Source organism: Cebus imitator, unplaced genomic scaffold, assembly GCF_001604975.1.
Source record: "Cebus imitator isolate Cc_AM_T3 unplaced genomic scaffold, Cebus_imitator-1.0 Scaffold193, whole genome shotgun sequence".
In the NCBI taxonomy this organism is placed as follows: Eukaryota; Metazoa; Chordata; class Mammalia; order Primates; family Cebidae; genus Cebus; species Cebus imitator.
Window position 1 is genome coordinate 301889 of NW_016107508.1, and position 18625 is coordinate 320513.

At 39.2% G+C, this 18625-nt stretch overlaps 1 protein-coding gene across 5 annotated transcripts in view; it reads right to left on the bottom strand.

The window, feature by feature from the left end:
• RPS6KA5 (ribosomal protein S6 kinase A5) overlaps positions 1-18625 on the bottom strand; it is a 190437-nt gene that overhangs the window by 33666 nt on the left and 138146 nt on the right. For 4 of the 5 annotated variants that reach the window (XM_017546936.2, XM_017546937.2, XM_037745156.1 and 1 more), the window contains 5 exons: positions 8880-9030; positions 6538-6699; positions 4349-4474; positions 3828-3961; positions 2949-3042 (listed from right to left, as the gene is read on the bottom strand). In XM_017546936.2, the coding sequence (XP_017402425.1) occupies positions 2949-3042; positions 3828-3961; positions 4349-4474; positions 6538-6699; positions 8880-9030 (667 nt within the window). Of the gene's footprint in view, positions 1-2948; positions 3043-3827; positions 3962-4348; positions 4475-6537; positions 6700-8879; positions 9051-18625 lie in introns of all 5 variants that reach the window. The other variant, XM_017546939.2, reaches the window with a different exon arrangement.

Genomic DNA, 18625 nt, shown 5'->3' on the forward strand with positions numbered 1-18625 from the left:
AAAATGCAGATAACAATGAGAAAATGTATGTGTGGTAGAGCTTGAATGACGGGCCTCCAAAAATGTTCACGTTCTAATGCCCAGAACCTGTGGTGGTTACCTTAGAAGGATGGCAAAAGGGCCTTTGCAGATATGACTAGCAAATGGGAGATTATCCTGAATTATTCATCAGAGTTAGCAGTATGATATGTGACCCTGGAGGCAAGATCTTAAGAGTGATGCATGGAAGATTCATAGTCAAAATGTTGGGAGGTGTCTAGAAGCTACAAAAGGCAAGTAAACTGTCCCTTAGAGTCTCCAGAGCAGTGGTTCTCAACTTTTTTTTTTTTTTTTTTTTTTTTTGGAGACAGGGTCTCACACTATCACCCAGGCTGGAGTGCAGTGGTGCAGTCTCGGCTCACTGCAACCTCCCCTCCCTGCCCCATCTCAGGTTCAACCAATTCTCCCACCTCAGCCTCCTTGGCTTCCGGAGCAGCTTGGACTACAGGTGTGTGAACACCACACCTAGCTAATTTTTTGTATTTTTTGGTAGATATAGGGTCTCACCATGTTGGCCAGACTGGTCTCAAACTCCTGGCCTCAAGTGATTCAGCTGCCTTGGCCTCCCAAAGTGCTGGAATTACAGGCGTGAGCCACGTCCCCAACTTTTTTGGCACCAGGAAATGGTTTCACAGAAGGCAATTTTTCCATGGAAGAGGGGAGGTGGTAGTGGGGCAGAACAGGCATTAGATTATCATAAGGAGTGCTGCGACTTAGATCCCTCGCATGCACAGTTCACAAAAGGGTTTGTGCTCCAGTGAGAATCTAATGCTGTGGCTGACCTGCCAGGCAGTGGAGCTCAGGCAGGAGTGCTGGCTCACCTGCCGCTGCTCACCTCCGGCTGTGCGCCTGGTTCTGCTCTAGAGAGAACCAGCCCTCCTGACAGCTTGACTTTAAGCCAATGAACCTGATTCTGGACTACTGACCTCCAGACTGAAAGACAATAAATTTGTATTGTTTTAAGTTTGTGGTGATTTGTTGCAGCAGCAATAGCAAACTCCTGGAGTATGTGAAATGCATATCACGGCACACAAAATGAACTACACTAATGCACAAAGGCTGAAGACCCATCATAACCAATTTTACACATTAGTTGAAGAAAAGATTGGATACAGGGATGATCTAGGCAACTGTGTCACCATCATGGGAAAATCCCAAGATACATTACAACTGCATATTAGACTGACAATGTAATTTATACTAGTTTGTTTAGGATCATATCATGTGACAATTTATATTTTACTAACTCCTGAATATATAAATAGCAAAACATCTACTGAATTTGTGACATAAATAAAAATTAGGAATGTAGTTCCTGGGACCTGACGTTAGTCTAAAGGTCACAGATCAAATATTTGTCTGGGATGTAGGTACCGGTACAGCTGCAAACCCAGACGGAACATCTAAGATCACCCATTGATTCCTTGAATTATGTGAATTTCCTCTATGTCGTCTTCAATAGGAGACTGTCCAGTGAGCCTCTTCTTAAGCACCTTCATGGCCAAGGGACTCCCTACCTCCTCTGGTGTCGAGTGACTTGATGAGGCAGAGGAGGTGGAGGATCAGGGACAGCGGTTCCCCGAGTCCTTGCCTCAGTAGCATTTCTTTTCTGACTATAAGAACCAAAGAGTGAGTAGAGGAGGACACCATTTTTGGGTGCTTACTGTTAGATGTGATTCTGCTTTCCCTAAGGCAGTATTGCAAAGTAAATAAAAGCTGGTTGGGCTCTGAAATTGGACTGTGTGATTCAGATCCCGGCCTTACCACACTTACCAACTGTAAAACCTGCTAATTAACTTCTGTGAGTGCCTATTTTCTCACCTCATGGGTCTGTGGTAAGGACTGAGTAAGATAATACATGCAGAGTGCCTGGTACAGGACCTAGACCACACGAGATATATGATAATAAATGGCAGCAGATATTATGGTTGTGGTGCTACTGCTGCTGCTGCCTGGTCTCACCATGATGTATCATTCCTGGCAATAGCACTCGAGGATATTTCAATGTGGTAGAGAACTGGGCCCCATTGATCCTTGGTCACAGATATTACAACAGCACAACAAAGAGAGCCCAAAGCTGGAGTCCAGGTTCTCCTTATTAGATTCGCTTTGACTTGCTATGTGACCTTGGATAAGTTTTATGACCATTCAAAATCTGTTTCTTCACTGGTAAAACTGGAGCACATTCAGAATTGGCTTGCACTCTTGTGCCTCCAAGTTGTCTTGAGTAGGACTGCATCACCTCCCCGCCACCGCTGGTCTCAGGGGCAGAGAATAGTGTAATGGAGCAATTTCTGTCATGGGTGAGGTGAACAGACATGAACTGGATACATGGGGCTCCTCCCCCCGGATGCAAAGCAGGACTGAGAGTAGAAGAGGGGGCAGGCTGACCTGGCCAGGTGTCTGAACAGAATTTACCACCTGGAGCTAGAAGATAAAAGGAGTATCTTTGCTTTCTACTTCCTATTTGTCCTTTAGCTTGCACTAATTAGGCTCCAGACTTTCTCAGTTCTACTCAAGAAGCGAAAGGGAAGCTGGAGGCTCAAAATTCCTGAGTCCTGAGAGGTATTTCAGGATTAAGTGATGGTGGGTAGCAGTTGCACTGGCAACAAGGACATTGTGGCTAATGACTGCACCAGTGAGCTCCTGCCCGCCCCCCTTCTTCCTGTCATAGGTTCATAGGTGGCAACTACTGAGTGTGAAAAGCATGAGAAGCGAATAGATAACCTGATTTGGAGTTGGGGAACAGTGTGTGACTGGGGAGGGGTTTGGGAGGGTGGATCCTCTGTCCTTTCTGGTGGCTGGGTGATGTCCCATATCCCTGACTCTGACCCAGCAGCACCAACAAAACCGGTGAAAAGTACAACCTTGTATGTGAATTAGTACACAGAGAAAAAAAAGCAGGATACCTGATCATGAAAAACTTCATGCAACTTCACAATATTGGGGTGTCCTTCACAGAGTTTCAGAGCTGTTATTTCTTTCTGAGTATTGGCTTCCATCCTGCAAGATGAAACACTTAGCATCTACATGTCTCTTCAAGCCAGTTTTTAATATCAGTACTGCCCCAAGACTAATTTTGTTTTTATTTACAGTGCATTCAGAATATACATGTTATAGTATATAGTAATGAGGGTTCCATGAAAGTAATCAATTATACCACATACTAGGAAAAGTAGTATTCTGGAGAAGATTAATATTTCTGACTCAGAAAAGTACAAATCATATGAAGAAATGAATGCTCTACTTGTCTGACAATTTGGTAATAAGAATATGCAATCTTAATGATAATCATAAGTTACCAAAACAACTAGATGGTTCTCAAAGCTATCAGTAGCTTGCTAAATAATTTTAGAGAAAAGAGTTTCAAATATACAACTAGTAGAAATAGCAATGGTTGCTAAAATCACTGAGACTGATTAAATATGTCGCTGTCACAAAGAAGTTTTCTCCAAACTTGAAAGCACATAAAACTATGATTTATGTCTAACATGGATTACTTTATCAGAAAATATCAATCAGAGCTAGAAGTATAATGGACCAACTGATGAGCTAAATGGTTAAACCTACGGGTAAAAAAGTCTTACAATGTAATACGGTTTCTTTTTTTTTTTTTTTTTGAGATGGAGTCTCGCTCTATTGTCAGGCTGGAGTGCGGTGGCTCGATCTCGGCTCACTGCAACCTCTGCCTCCTGGGTTCAAGCGATTCTCCTGAATATTCATTTTAAATAAATACTCTTAATTTACAGAATTCATAAGAAAGAATATTATATTATAAATGGTCATACCTTTTGCTGATTATTTTGACTGCAAAAGCTTGGTTACTTTTTTTATGCACGCACTTTCGACAAATTGAAAAACTACCTTCTCCCAATGGTTTGTCCTTCAAATCTAGGTCATAGTGTTGATAGAATGGAGAGTCCTGTTTAGAAACCAACATCATTTAACTTGAGAAAATGTCAGTAATACACGAGGGATCAAATAAATTATAGAGTAAAATAAAAGTATTAATATTAATAAATAGGAATAGGAGACATTTATAATCTAAAATTCATCTTACTTTACAGGTAATTTCTATTTTCATCTATGTAATTATTTAAGATACATAATACTCTATCATTGTGAAAAGAAGCTCATTCAACTTGACATTAATTCTTTAGGGAAAATAATTGCTATTTCCATTTTTTTTAAATTCCACTTTAGTTGAATGGCAAATTTATGAAACTTACTAGATTTAAGATTAATTAGAGTTGGTATTTAAACACTCACAAAATCTACAAACATGTCATATAAGTTACCACATCTATACCTTCATCATTGCGCTCCTGGCGACATTTGTCACTCCAGGACGTTCGACTCCCATGTGAAACTGAAGAGGGTCTACGACAGCTGCATTACGCTTGAATAGGATGGAAGGAGCAACGAAGGAATAGCCCTAAAAACAAGACAAAGAAATATAAAGAAAAACGAATTGCAGTTTTCCAGTTTAGCACAGATTAGACTGTAATGACATTTTTTCTTAGAAAAACACTTGAATATTTGTTGAGATTGAGTCTAATTTTATTTTATTTGCAATCTAAAATGCAAGATTATTTCAAATCATTTGAACAATGCTGTTCAGAAGGATATAATGCCATCTTCTGGTAGAACTAAACCAGTTCAAAAGTAAAGGTAGAACAAGACTTCTTCCCTTTTTCACCCCTAAAATCAGACTCATAGATGAAATTTTCCTGGTTTGCTGATAAAAATTTGTTTATAAACATAACTGACTTCTCAAAAAAATTCAATCAATGTATTAAACAAAGCGGTCTTTTTTTTTTTATTAATATAATTTTTTTTGAGATTGAGAGTGCAGTGGTGCAATCTTGGCTCACTGAAACTTCTGCCTCCTGTGCCCAAGTCATTCTCCTGCCTCACCCTTCCAAATATCTAGAATTACAGGCACACGCCACCATGCCTGATGGGGTTTAGCCATGTCTTGAACTGGTCTCGAACTCCTGACCTAAAGCGATCAACCGTCTCGGCCTCCAAAGTGCTAGGATTAAAGACATGAGCTACCAGTCCCAGTCACAAAGTGGTCTTTAAATGCTATTGTTTTTCAAACTGGAAAAGTGGCAAGTCTCATTAAAGTTAGTTTCTAGTTTAACAATTATTTGATTCTCATTTATATCTTCAGAATTAATTTAAAATTGTGTTTTGGAAAGGAACAAAGTCTAATGGCAGAATGATGTTCTCAGCCAAGTGGTATAAAGATGGATGATTAATCTGTTCAAGCTAGAAACCCTTCACTTATCAACAGACATTCAAAAAACTGTTCAATAAGTGCCCAGTCACATACTAGACACTGATAAGTAAAGAAGAGAAGATATAGTCTGGATGGCCAGATTAGGCACACTAAAGCTATACTGGTCAAAGCAAAGCTCTGATGCCATTTAATAGTTAGAATATTTTATTTTGTGTGACAAATACCCTTTTCTAAATATAAAATCTAAATCTTTTTTAAGAGTTAGCAGTTAAGATTAGTCATTGACGGTAAAGAATAAGATAGCACTGTGAACTAAAGAATGTTTTTATACAGGGGCTGGGCACAGTGCCTCATGCCTACAATCCTAGCACTTTGTGAGGCCATTGCAGGAGGATGGCTTGAGGCCAGAATTCAAGATCAGCCTAAGCAACTAAGTAAGACCCTGTTTCTACATTTTTTTTTTTTTTTAATTAGCTGGGTGTGGTAGCACACATCTTGGTTCCAACTATTTAGGAGGCTTGGGCAGGAGGATCCCTTGAGCCCAGAAGGTCAAGGCTGCAACGAGCTACGATCGTGCCACTGCACTCCAGCCTGAGTGACAGAGTGAGACCCGCTCTGTTAAAAAAAATCGTTTTTTTTTTTTTTTTGGTTGAACATGGTGGCTCACACCTGTAATCCCAGCACTTTGGGAGGCCAAGACAGGAGGATTACTTGAGGCCAGAAGTTCAAGACCAGCTTAGACAACATAGCAAGACCTTGTCTCTAAAAAAAAAACACAAAAATTTGCTGGGTAAGCTGGTTTGCACCTATGGTCTCAGGTATCCCAGAGGCTGATGTGAGAGTATCACTTAAGCCCAGGAGTCTGAGGCTGAAGTGAGCTAGGATAGCACTGCTGCACTCCAGTCTGGGCAACAGAGTGAGACCCTGTCTATATTAAAAAAATTTTTTTAATATGAATAGAGGTAAAATAAAAGACTACTGTATTTTCTATAAAATAGTCTGAAAAAAATAAAATGTCAGGTGTAAAATTAAAACATCCCTTATACCAAAAATAAACACATAAACAATATCTGCTATTCAGCAAACTACACGCTTCAGTTAACAATCTGCAATATTTCTGCACTTAATAATTCTGAAGATATTAGAGAATCCCATTTTTATGATGCCAACAAAACTACTTCGATATGGGAAAATTAATGTTTTCTTTCAAAGGATATATGGCCAGTGTACATGTGCACAGAATGGGCAATTACCTGAAACAGCTTCTCAGAGTTCTGGGGCAGGGCTGCAGGAGAATAAGTGGGATCCATTTCTGTGAACTCTTCTGCAAAGTTACTCACATCTAATTCATCTCGAATGACTGGCTTAAATGGTGCAGGCACTTTTTTGGCAGCTAAATCATCCCAATTTATTTTCTAAAACAAAGAAAGTTGGTATGAAGTAGAAATCAATAGCCAAAATGTATTTCCTAAGAATAATAAAGATAGATTAGAATTTTGACTGGTAGGGAGAGAGAATAAAAATAAGGGAACATATTTCAAATCAATAATAAAAAATATATCTTTTTCCAAGCAAGACCACAGCAGTTTATAGCTTGAGCCAATGCTGTGCCTCAAAGATGAGACTATCACTGTTGAATCTCAGAGTGTCCTCTGGGGGGCACCAAGACACCCTAGTTTACTATTAAAGATAGCAAAAATACTTTTGTCCTGAGCCTCTTCAGAAAGGTGTTAGGCCAAAAAGAAAACAACAAAAAATCCAAAACAAAACAAAAAACTGAAATCAAGGGTTTCCAAATGCTCTACAGATGTGGATATTAGCTCTAGAGGAATATACCTATTTTCTAGAGGCAGTGCTACTTAGCTGTCCACCTGCACTTGCTTTTCCTCCTGGTCATCCGGACAGACTGGAAAATAAATTCACCATAAATCATGCATGTGCTTATGTCTAGAAGTTCAAATGATACTATCATACTGATGTGATCACTCTTTTCTTATTCAACTGTGTTCAAGCATTTTAAAGACTGCTTCTTATGTCCCTCACAGAATGCAAGCCCCTTTTCTAACTAGGTCACTTCACTTACTGAGTTACAATACTGAAATCCAACCCTTTGCTCTGGTTCTTTGTGCTCCTACCATTTAAAATAACCTCAGATAATACTTACTGAATTAAATACTACAGATCTCCTATTACCATATTTCTTCAAATCTAAGATGCCATCACTGATAGTAAGATACACAATTATTTTATGTATCATTAAGAAAAAAGTATTAATCATAAGAATATAAGATGATGGCCACTGTAATATGCATACTAATTTCAGTGATGATAAAATATGAAAATGTGCACTTCTTGGTTGATAAAATTCAGTAAGTTTAATCAATTACCATACAATGATTTTATTATGCTGTCTCGTAGATGCAATAGGAACAAAATAATTAAATTACAGATCTTCAAATTTCTCAGTGAGATCATTTAGTTCATATTCTTTATTTGATTCAGTGAAACTGAAGCCCAGAAATAAGAAAGATTCTCTCATTCAAACACCAGTTGGTGGAAGAGTCAGGATTTGAACACAGTCTCTTGACTTTCTAATTAGTGTTTTTTTCTCTCTGCAGCTGTAATGTTTTCCATTATAAGCATATAACTTGTGCTTGGCTATTGTACATATATTAAGAGAAACTTCTATAGGAAAGGGGTAATTTAAAGAAACATGTTGTTAGCAGGAGAATGTTTAATATGTAGAAAATGGAATGCTGTTATGATCCTTTCCACCTCCGCTCCATTTACAGAGAAAAAGGCCATTTAGGCCTTTACAAGCAGAATTCTGGTCTTTCCAAAAGTGTCCCGATCATTTAAAAAGTCAAGGCAATTAAGTAATCTAAAATTACTATTCCAAGCTACTGAAAAGAGAAATTTCTCTAATATGAAAGACATACTGCAATATTCTCAAATACAGGGAGCAATGGAGAAAACAATCTTAGGAAAATATGATTGGGGCTACTTTGCTCAAATCATTTCTTAAATTTTACCTGTTAATTTTTGAGATAAACTTCAGAACAAGTTATTTGAAAGTCTGTTCAAAGACTAATCTTTCCAGGCCATGTGAATCTATGAAATACATATAATAAAGTTTATTTGATTCTAAATGTATTTCTCATTATGTTACTGAACTTCTGTAAGATGTGCAGTAGTATTTTAAAAATAATTATATTGACAGACTGAAAGAAATACGCCCTTTTTTTGAGCACAGAAGTGCAGAGATAATTCTCATTTCCAATCAATATTTGTTTTTATATATTTAAAAAGAAATAAATAACACAAGCTTACTTGACGAAAGTTTTTTTTTTTTTTTTATTTTGATATGTTATTTTCATTTGTTTTGGTGATAATAATGTAAAAGCTTAATTTACAGAATAAAAAAAACCTAGATGGTCCCTTTAGACCATAATATTTGGGTCAGGCTTACTGATATGATGAAATGTCAGTGGAAAATTATCCTAAGGGGCACTGTGTTCATTAATTTCATCAAGAATGCCAAGGACCCTGAAAACACCAAGGAGTAGGAAACCATTTATCTATTCAATAATTTCACCTGAAAGAAGAGATGTTCTTTGATTTCATCTGCATCACGTGGACCACATCCCAGTCTCTTCTTGGGATCTTTCATCAAAAGACGCTGAATTAGGTCTTTAGCTAAAGCACTCATTTCTTGGGGATATGGAGGCTCACTTTTTAATATTCTCCTGTAGGCAGACAAAACTTGCTGTTAAAACAGAGAATGACAAAAAAAAAAAAATGCATGGTGAAATACACTTTGAAACTGAACCACATATAAATACTTAACGTGTTAATAACATCTCAATACTATTGAAGAAATAGGAAGTCAAATTTCTGAAACTCAAGTGAGTAGGAACAAAAAATGCTGGCTCATTTTTCAGTATAAGTCAATCCTGGTGGGAGGCTACATCCCAACTATTTTACTAGGGGGAAAAAAGGAAAAGCTTGGGACTAGATTAGACCTCCCATATATAGACTAGACTCTATGATTAAAGACTTCACAACATATAACACTCTTAACAAATTCAGATAAGTGAATTGAGCACTCGGATTTAAAAGTACAAAAGAGAACAAGCATCTCCACCTCACTCCTCTTCCCCTGAGTGTTAGCAAACCTAAGGGGCCCAAGGGAATGCAAAGGGAAGTCCACTGAGACAAGAGGGGGCCAGACCCACTTGGAGATAGTTCAACTCTTGATATTGGGAAATGGGCACTAGAGCTGGAGCTTTTCACGGGGTAAAAGTATCTGCTTCATGGTTTGCTGCTATAAAATGGCCAGAAAACCTCTATGAGACAAGTCGAGCTCAGAGATGGAGTAAAGTCCACAATTTATTATGGAAAATAAAAATATAAGATGGTGATCAAGTTTCTTGATGAGAAAATTTATTCTAAGGTCACAGAAGGAATCAATTCAATCCAAGTGTACCTTTCTCCTTCTTAAGATCCAGATCAATAATTTATTAAGAAATATTGAAAGGATTGACTGAAATTAAGAACCTTAACACGATATATATGAAGACAAACAGTTACTACATTAATTGAGTATGCTAAAAGATTACCTATTGTGCATTCAAATATTAATAACCATTATGAAAAAAAAACAGATAACTAATGTATAAGAGACAGTATAGTGTGGTGGGTTACAACACAGACTTTGGACCCAGACTGAGTCCAATGATGGCTTGGCTTGACCTTGTGTGACCTTGAGATAATTAACCTCTGTACCTCAGTTTTCTCACCTGTAAAATGGGCATAACATCAGTACCTACCTAAAATGGGTATTACGATGCTTAAATGAGTTAAGGCGTGTAGAGTGCTTAACATGGCACCTAGTGCATAGCAAATGCTCAATAAATGTGGGCTACTGTTATACTCCCTCATTCTATGGCAACCATATAAAAATTAGGCCTAGATGCTCTAACAAGTAGCCACTGAGAATGAGTGAAATGATAATGAAACTGTAATTTTTTTACAAAAGATTATAGCAGTGTTGTTAATCTCAAAGTTAATTCTACCTCTAGCACTTAATTCTTGGAACCCCAAAAAATGCTGGTAGAACAAGGAAAGAAAGGAAAGAAATAAGCAGCAGCCTGTTTTCTTTTTGATTCTGTAATACTCTCCCATTGCTCACTGCTTGTCTGAATTTTCGGCATTAGTAGACAATCCTCTTCTCAGATCAGACATAGGCATATCTGAGAAAGAAACGGGGAAACCCGTTTCTCGGGGAAAAATAAAGATAGCCTTTCCCATTTTCTCTACCTCTACTGTACTTTTTGCAGGAAAAAAATTTTGGGTAAAAAAGAATCAGGGTCAAGATAAGCAAATTGTGACATTTACTTTCGTTGAATCAGGTAGAAATATATGCACTTTGGCTGACATCATCTTAGCATACTGACCCTGCACCATCTACTACTTCTTAATCCTTAAGAATACTGTAATATGTATTGGAAATCTACTTAATACCAGGCGCTGGGGAAAGAACAGTCCATCCTGCGAAAACAGAAAGGAGAAATGTCCAGCATGGTGGGTCCATCCTCAAAAGGAGTACCCCAAAACAGAAATGGCTCTGCTGAGATGCCAAGTCTGGAGAGAGGAGCACAAAGAGACCACATGCAAGGAGGTAGAATTTTAAATTCAGATGAGGACCACACAGCAGGAGAAATTGAGTAGAAATCTGAAAGAATGTCTGTAGAAAATAGTGCTGATAAGGGAACTTGAAGAACCACCAGTGACGGCCTGAACCCCTCCCTTTCCTGAGTGAAAATCGTATGGCTAGAAGCAGCAGCAGGAGACCCTAGCAAATGTGGATGAGTATCTTGCCCTACCCTATGAAAACAGAAGGTATGTGGAAGAAACATCACTTAGGCTCCCTGTTGTCTTGGTAAACAGAATACCATAGGGTTTCCTCAGTGAGCTGAGGAGGTTCTAAAGCCTATTCCTGTTAGAAAACTGCAGTGCCAGGAAAAGAACCAGACACTGGGAGTGATGTGGTAAGGAAAATGGACCTAGAGCAGGCTACATCTTTTCTCCATGAGAAGGTAGTCCCAGATGTAACTTTTTCTTATACCATTTCCTTGAAATATACTGAGTTAAGATAACTGTGGCGTGGCAGCTGGGTCAGGTGCTGTGAAAGATACTCCTGGAAGTGGACTGCATCTGGACTGAGAGGTGTGAGCAGGCATGCAGGCCCCTGGAAGCCATGCATGCTCAAGAGCTCTTATAAGGGACAGTTGCTGTGCTGAGCTTCCCATGCTGGGGTGGTCCACACGTTCCCACTTATTCTCATCACCAATGGTTGAGTGTGTCTTCTGTGGGCTGGGGAACCACACATAGGTGGTGGGAAGGCCCTTGATGAAGATGTGTTTGATGCTGTAATGTTTCCTGTCCTGCATCCTTATATAAAGCTAACTAAAACTGGTGTCATATTCCAGTATATTGTGACATGGGAGTATGAACATCAATTGAACCCCAGACCACTGCTGGCTATGCAGAATGGGCACTGCAGAAGTGGGCCTAAGGGTAGAGAATTCTGTGAGACATTTAGTCATAACAATACTAGAGCATCCTGCAACAAGGGCAGGGAGACATTTCTTGGGTACTGCTGTCACTTCTCCTCCAATGTGCTTGATTTCTGAATTGGTAATATCCCAAAGTTATCTTTTTCTTGCTTAAAAATGGATCTGGAAAACTCCAGAAATGAATTACAATTAGGCAGAGCCCAAATAAATCTTAGAGCCTTCTGAAAAGTCAGAAAAACCTCTGAGTTGATAAGGCATATTAAACACTTCATGTGTGTTATTTAATCCATATAATAATCCTATCAAAGACTGCTATTTTTATCCTTTTACAGATGAGGAAAGACTCCTTTCAAAAAAACAAGAAATATGAATATTGATTAAACTTGCAACAAGGATTTAGAACATGGGTGACTTAAATATTCATTTGCAAAATATGTAGCACAAATAAGAAAACTCTGAAAAAGAAAATTGGGGTGATTTGCCTAGCCACATATTACAATGTATCATGAAATGAAATTGTTAAAGTGAAGTATTAGCAAAATAAATTAACAGCCAAATCAAGTGAACACAGATGACATATTTGAAAAATTACCAAGCTTTTATAAAAACTTGTATTATTATTATTTAATTTATTTTGAGATGGATTCTCACTCTGTCGCTAGGATGGAGTGCAATAGTGCGATTCTCCTGCCTCAGGTTCAAGCAATTCTCCTGCCTCAGGTTCAAGCGACTCTCCTGCCTCTGCCTCCTGAGTAGCTGGGATTACAGACACCCACTCCCATACCTGGCTAATTTTCGTATTTTCAGTAGAATGAGGTTTCGCCATGTTGGCCAGGCTGGCCTTGAATTCCTGTCTTCAGGTGACACGTCTGCCTCAGCCTCCCAAAGTGTCGGAATTAGTGGCGTGAGTCACCAAAAACATGTATCATTTTTTAAAAATTTACCACATCATGTACCAAAGGCCACAAATGTTGGGGAAACCAACTGTACAGGAAATAATAAATAATGCAAGACCCTTGCCTTATACTACAACCCAAATGAATTCCAAATGGATTGAGGAACTGCATTTAAAAAACCAAATGAAATAAAATTAAAATCCACACCAATAATATAAAAATGAATATAAAATTTCTTCCTACTCATGAATTAAGTTTCTGGAAACCTCTGTGGCAAAAAGAATTAACAAGTGATTAGCTTCAGAATGTACAGAATAAAGGGTAAAGACACCAACATTAAAACTAAACCTATGATGGGAAAGATACAGGTACACAGGCAGACAGGTAACAAGCAAGGATGATAAAATATTCATGTGAGAATCTAGGTAACGAGTGTGTGGGTGTCCACTGTAACAAATGTTTGAAAACTTTTATAATAAAATGTTTTATAAAAAGTAAACCTATGAAACTTTGTACATGTGTTTTTCTATGTTCACTGAAATATAACAAAGACGTCTCAAAAAAAAAATCACTGACATTTAAGCACAATAGTCTTAGTAACAATGGGCGATGCTCAATTCTTAAACCCTCTAGGTTCTTTGTTCAAGTGTCAACTTTTCAGAGAAGCCTGCTCTAACCATCCTAAAAGAACAGCCATTACCTCCATACTCCTTATCCCTTGGTTCTATTTTATTTTTCTTCATGCATACCATATATTTATTTGTCTATTATTTCTCTCTCCCAACTAAAATATAAGCTCTAATGGAGTAAGAATTCTCTGTTTTGTTCACTGATTCCCAGGGCCTAGAACATTGCTTAGCATATAGCAACTCCTCAACAAATATTTAGTGAATAAATAAATGGTCAAATTGTTTTCCACTTACTGTATCTTGCCCACTCAGGATCTCTCTTCCTCACAGTTTCAGTGTGATGCCTGCAAATAACTGTTTTGTTTTGCTGCAAATGGCATGCATTCTCATGGGTTATTTCTATTTGTCCTCCATTTAAAAGTTCACAATCTTTTCCACTTTATGACTTCTTACTTCCTGGTTCCCATGTGGTCCCAGAATTATAAAATTATTGATATGCCTGCCTGAGTTACAAACAGCTTTCAGTAAACTTCACCTCCTCTAAATTTTTGTCCAACACTAGGGGAAAAGTTTAGCATATTATGGTGTATCCACTCAATAGTACATTATCCAGCCATTACAAAATTATGTTTACAAAGAGTGTGTAATTAGAAGAGAATGTTTACAAATTTCACCAAACTGAAAAATATAAAATATTTCTAGTATGAGTACAACATTATACAAGTGAAAAAGAATAAAAGAAAACATATGAAAACATTAACAGTGTATGTCTCCAGGTATTATTATTGACTCTTTACCCTATATCCATAAACTATAATAAACATGACATTTAGAGTAGGATCAATAAAACGAATTTCACTTACAAGATCATGAACCCACTGACAGGAGTACACAGAATGGCAAGGAGGCAATGGAGTCCTGAACCTCCCGTGTGCCACCGTGGGTGCTTCCCCACCATCTTTTCTCTTTTACTTTTGGCCGCAGCCCATTCCACATCTCCGTCACAGAATGCCTCCCTGACAGCCCAGCCCCAGGGAACCAAACCTCCTTTGTCCTCCCCCAGCATTCTTCTTACCTAAAAGCACTGAGACATTTGTCATAACTCCCTGATATTATGAATTTTCATGTATTTATTCCATATCCTCCCAAATGCTATTTAAGAGCTCTGAGGACAAGGACTTTGCCTTATATTTCTCTTTCTCCTTAGGAGTAAAAAATTATTCAACAAATACTCCATTGATTAATGAAATCAATTCCCTGGTGTCTGTGGGCCAGTACTTCCCAGTCTTTTACCTGAAACAAGCATCTGCCAGACTTGGAAAGAAAACAGCAGTATGGAAACAAGTGTTACTGGAGAAGACAGCATGGGTTAACTTTCCAGTAACTGTATTTGATCCCAGTCCAACCTCACCGTAGCTCTGAGTCCCAGGCAAGTGACATCCTAGTTTCTTCATCTGTAAAACTGCATATGCTACCACTTATTTTTCAGGGTTCTGCGGATTCCAGAATATAATGGGGGTGACTTCTCAGCACAGAGGCTGGCACACAGTGGTCCCCAGGTGAATGGTGCTGCTGGTGTCACTCTACAGGAGTCTGTCTCCTTTTATCGATGAGACAGGCTGTCACTTCCCTTTTGGTGTTACTGGGTTCTTCCTTGATCCAATTAACCTGTGTTTCCCTAGGCCACACCAGCCAGATCATTAATAATAATAAAATGAGATTATTTGGCTGGTACCTTTATCTGCTTCTGTGGAATCTGTGACTGCACTCAAAAGTCTCACCCACCCAGTAACTCCTGGAGTGCCCAGGGCATGTCTTATATGAGCTATAAATAGTCTTCTTCACTGTCACATAAACCATCTTTTTATTTTTTATTTTTTTTTTAAGGACGGAGTCTCCCTCCGTTGTGTTGGAGTACAGTGGGTGCAATCTTGGCTCACTGCAACCTCCACCTCCTGTGTTCAAGCAATTCTCCTGCCTTAGCCTCCCGAGTAACTGAGATTACAGGCACCCACCACCATGCCCAGCTAATTTTTCTATTTTTAGTAGAGTGTTTCACCATACTGGCCAGGCTGGTCTCGAACTCCTGACCTCAAGTGATCTACCATCCTCAGCCTCCCAAAGTGTTGGGATTACAGGCATGAGACACTGCGTCTGGAAAAAAAAAAATAAATCATCTTGTTTCCCTCTTCTGCTCAGTCACTAACTAGGTCTCCTACCACACTGCCTGGGAAGCCATCTGAGAGATGCACACTCTGCCATTGCTTCTAGGACTGGAAAACTTGTTTCTTACAAAGTTATGGGAACCAAAGATGAATGCATGATACTGCAAAGATTTTGCTGAAAAGAGCTTTGTTTTCTTTTTAATTTATAGCATCTTCTTCCTAAAAGTGATAGATATTACCAAAAATTGCCCTTCTTCTCTCAATGGCTAAGGCTTCCTTAATGAACCAAGCTGATCTGCCAGGGGTCCTCACCCTTAGGCTCTTGTACAGTTAGACTGCTCGTGGGACTACTAGACTGGCTTAACAGACATGCCTGGATGTGTCTTAAGTAAGATTTAAAAGTTACTTAGTATGACTTTTATTGCCAGACCTCTTCCTGTCTCTCTTTCTTTGTATACTTTTTTCCTTATTGTGGCGCAGATAATGCTGTTGAAACCTTTACTTCTCTACTCACTCCATTATGGCCCTTAGGCTACCTTTCCCTAACAGGGACAGGATGATAGTAATGGAAGACAGTGGTGAACCCAGACCTTGGGGGTTCCTTGGGGCCAAGTGGCTGCATGTGACAATAAAACTAAGACACTGTTTGGAGCTCAGAATCAGACGTCAACGAAAGGAATTCCAAAAAGAAAGTTAAACTGAAAAGAACTAGAGGCAAAGAGCAACCGCCAGAGTATAGAGCCAAGATTATCACCCAAAATGATGAGACCTTCTTTGGGAGGCCATGGAGAACCATAAGCAATAAGAAACAGTAGGTCATCCAGAGACCAAAATGTGTGACAGAGCTGTGAACACAGAAGGCTACCTTCTTCCTTTCACAGCCTTTTCTAGTATGTATGTGGTTGACCTTTTAGACTTTGGGTTGACTGGAGTAGTGGAGAACTGGCTGGGGTGGTACACAGAGGTGGTGGCAAAGAATCTACACTGCAGTATCATCTGGGAAACAACAGAGGGCTGGGTCTCCAGTGAGAGACTAAGAAGGAGGACTGGGAAATGACAAGCAGACTGATGATGTTTCTGATGGAACTTTTCCATAATTGGAAGAATTATCCCTAGGTCTTTTTTATTTTTTTGAGACGGAGTTTCACTCTTTGACCCAGGTTGGAGTGAAGTGGAGCAATCTTGGCTCACTGCAACCTCCTCTGTGCCCCGAGTTCAAGCGATTCTCCTGCCTCAGCTTCCCAAGTAGCTGGGATTACAGGTGCCTACCACCACGCCCAGCTAATTTTTATATTTTTAGTAGAGATGGAGTTTCGCCATGTTGGCCAGGATGGTAAGTCTTGACCTCAGGTGATCCACCTGCCTCGACCTCCTAAAGTGCTAGGATTACAGGTGTGAGCCACCACATCGAGCCTATCCCTAGGTTTTATTCAAGACTCCAAGTGCTCCACCCCCTTAGGGAGTGTCTCAGAGCAATTAATAACAAAGTATGACTCACTCCTACAGGTTGTAAAGTGAAACAGTGCAAACAAATGATGAAAGGAAAGAAGATGTAAAGCTGAAGAGTATGAGTGCCAAGGCAAGGGCCATTTCACCCTGTCCTCTCCTTGCCATCCCCTCCTGCTGCTGGACTCTAGTCTGAAGCTGCTGCAATTGTCCCGTGTAGAATAATGTGTGGATGAGTAGCTACTGTGACAAACTTTAAAAAGTTTTTGGTTAACTAGTCAAAAAACCCTAGGAAACACAGATGCTCATATTGGTTACAGAAATACCTAAAATGAGGAAGAAAATTTTTTAAAACCCAGCAAATTGAGAATCAAGGAGGCTTTATAAAATATGCCAACAAAGGTTTTTATCATAAAGAGCTAAGAATAAAGCCAAGAAAAATAATAAATTTGATTTCTTCTTAAAACAGGGTTAGAAAAATGATACTTGTAGTTATTCTATACATGACTCCAAAAGCAACATATCTCTAAACAGAAAATTCTTAAAAACACAAAAGGGTTAATTCAAGGTGTTAACTAACTAATCAATATGGATAAAATACAAAAATACAACAGAATTACTGCATTGATTTTGTATTCAAAAGAATGTAGCAAGTGACACAAAATCAATAAATTAAAACAATTACCTAAAGAGAAAAACTCTTTGAGAGAAAAAACAGTAATTTAATTACCTAGACCAGGGATTGGCAATCTTTTTTGTGAAGGACTCATGGTAGGCAGACTTTGAAGATGCCCCTGTGATCAATGTGTATTTGCATTTACAGCCCCTTACCTGTGGGTTGGACCTAGTGCCTTCCTTATAACCAATATTGGGTACAGAAAGATGACAAGATGTCAATTGCATGATTAGGTTACAAAGCATCCCATCTTCCTGGTAGACTCTATTGCCTTTCCAGCTCACACACTCTGACAAAGCAAGTTGTCAGGTTAGAGAGGCCCACATGGCAAGGAACTGACAGTGGCCACTGGCCTAAAAGGTGTTCTGTACAGAAATGCAATAAAAGCTAATGGAAACTGGGTGCAATGGCTCACGTCTGTAAACCCAGCACTTTGGGAGGCTGAGGTGGGTGAATCACAAGGTCAGGAGTTTGAGACCAGTCTGGCCAACATGGTGAAACCCCATTTCTACTAAAAATAGAAAAATTAGCTAGGCGTGGTGGCATGTGCCTGTAATCCCAGCTACTGGGGAGAATGAGGCAGGAAAATCAATTTAATATGGGAGCCAAAGATCGCACCACTACACCTAGGCCTGGTGACAGAGAGAGACTCCGTCTCAAAATTTAAAAAAAAATTTAAAAAATAGGCTGGGCACAGTGGCTCATGGCTGTAATCCCAGCACTTTGGGAGGCCAAGGTGTGTGGACCACGAGGTCAGGAGTTAGAAACTAGCCTGACCAACATGGTGAAACCCTGTCTCTATTAAAAATTCAGGAAAGAAAAAATTAGCCAGGTGTGGTGGCGCTTGCCTGTAGTCCCAGCTACTTGGGAGGCTGAGGCAGGAAAATGACTTGAACCTGGGAAGCAGAGGTTGCAGTGAGCCGAGATCACACCACTGCATTCCAGCTTGGC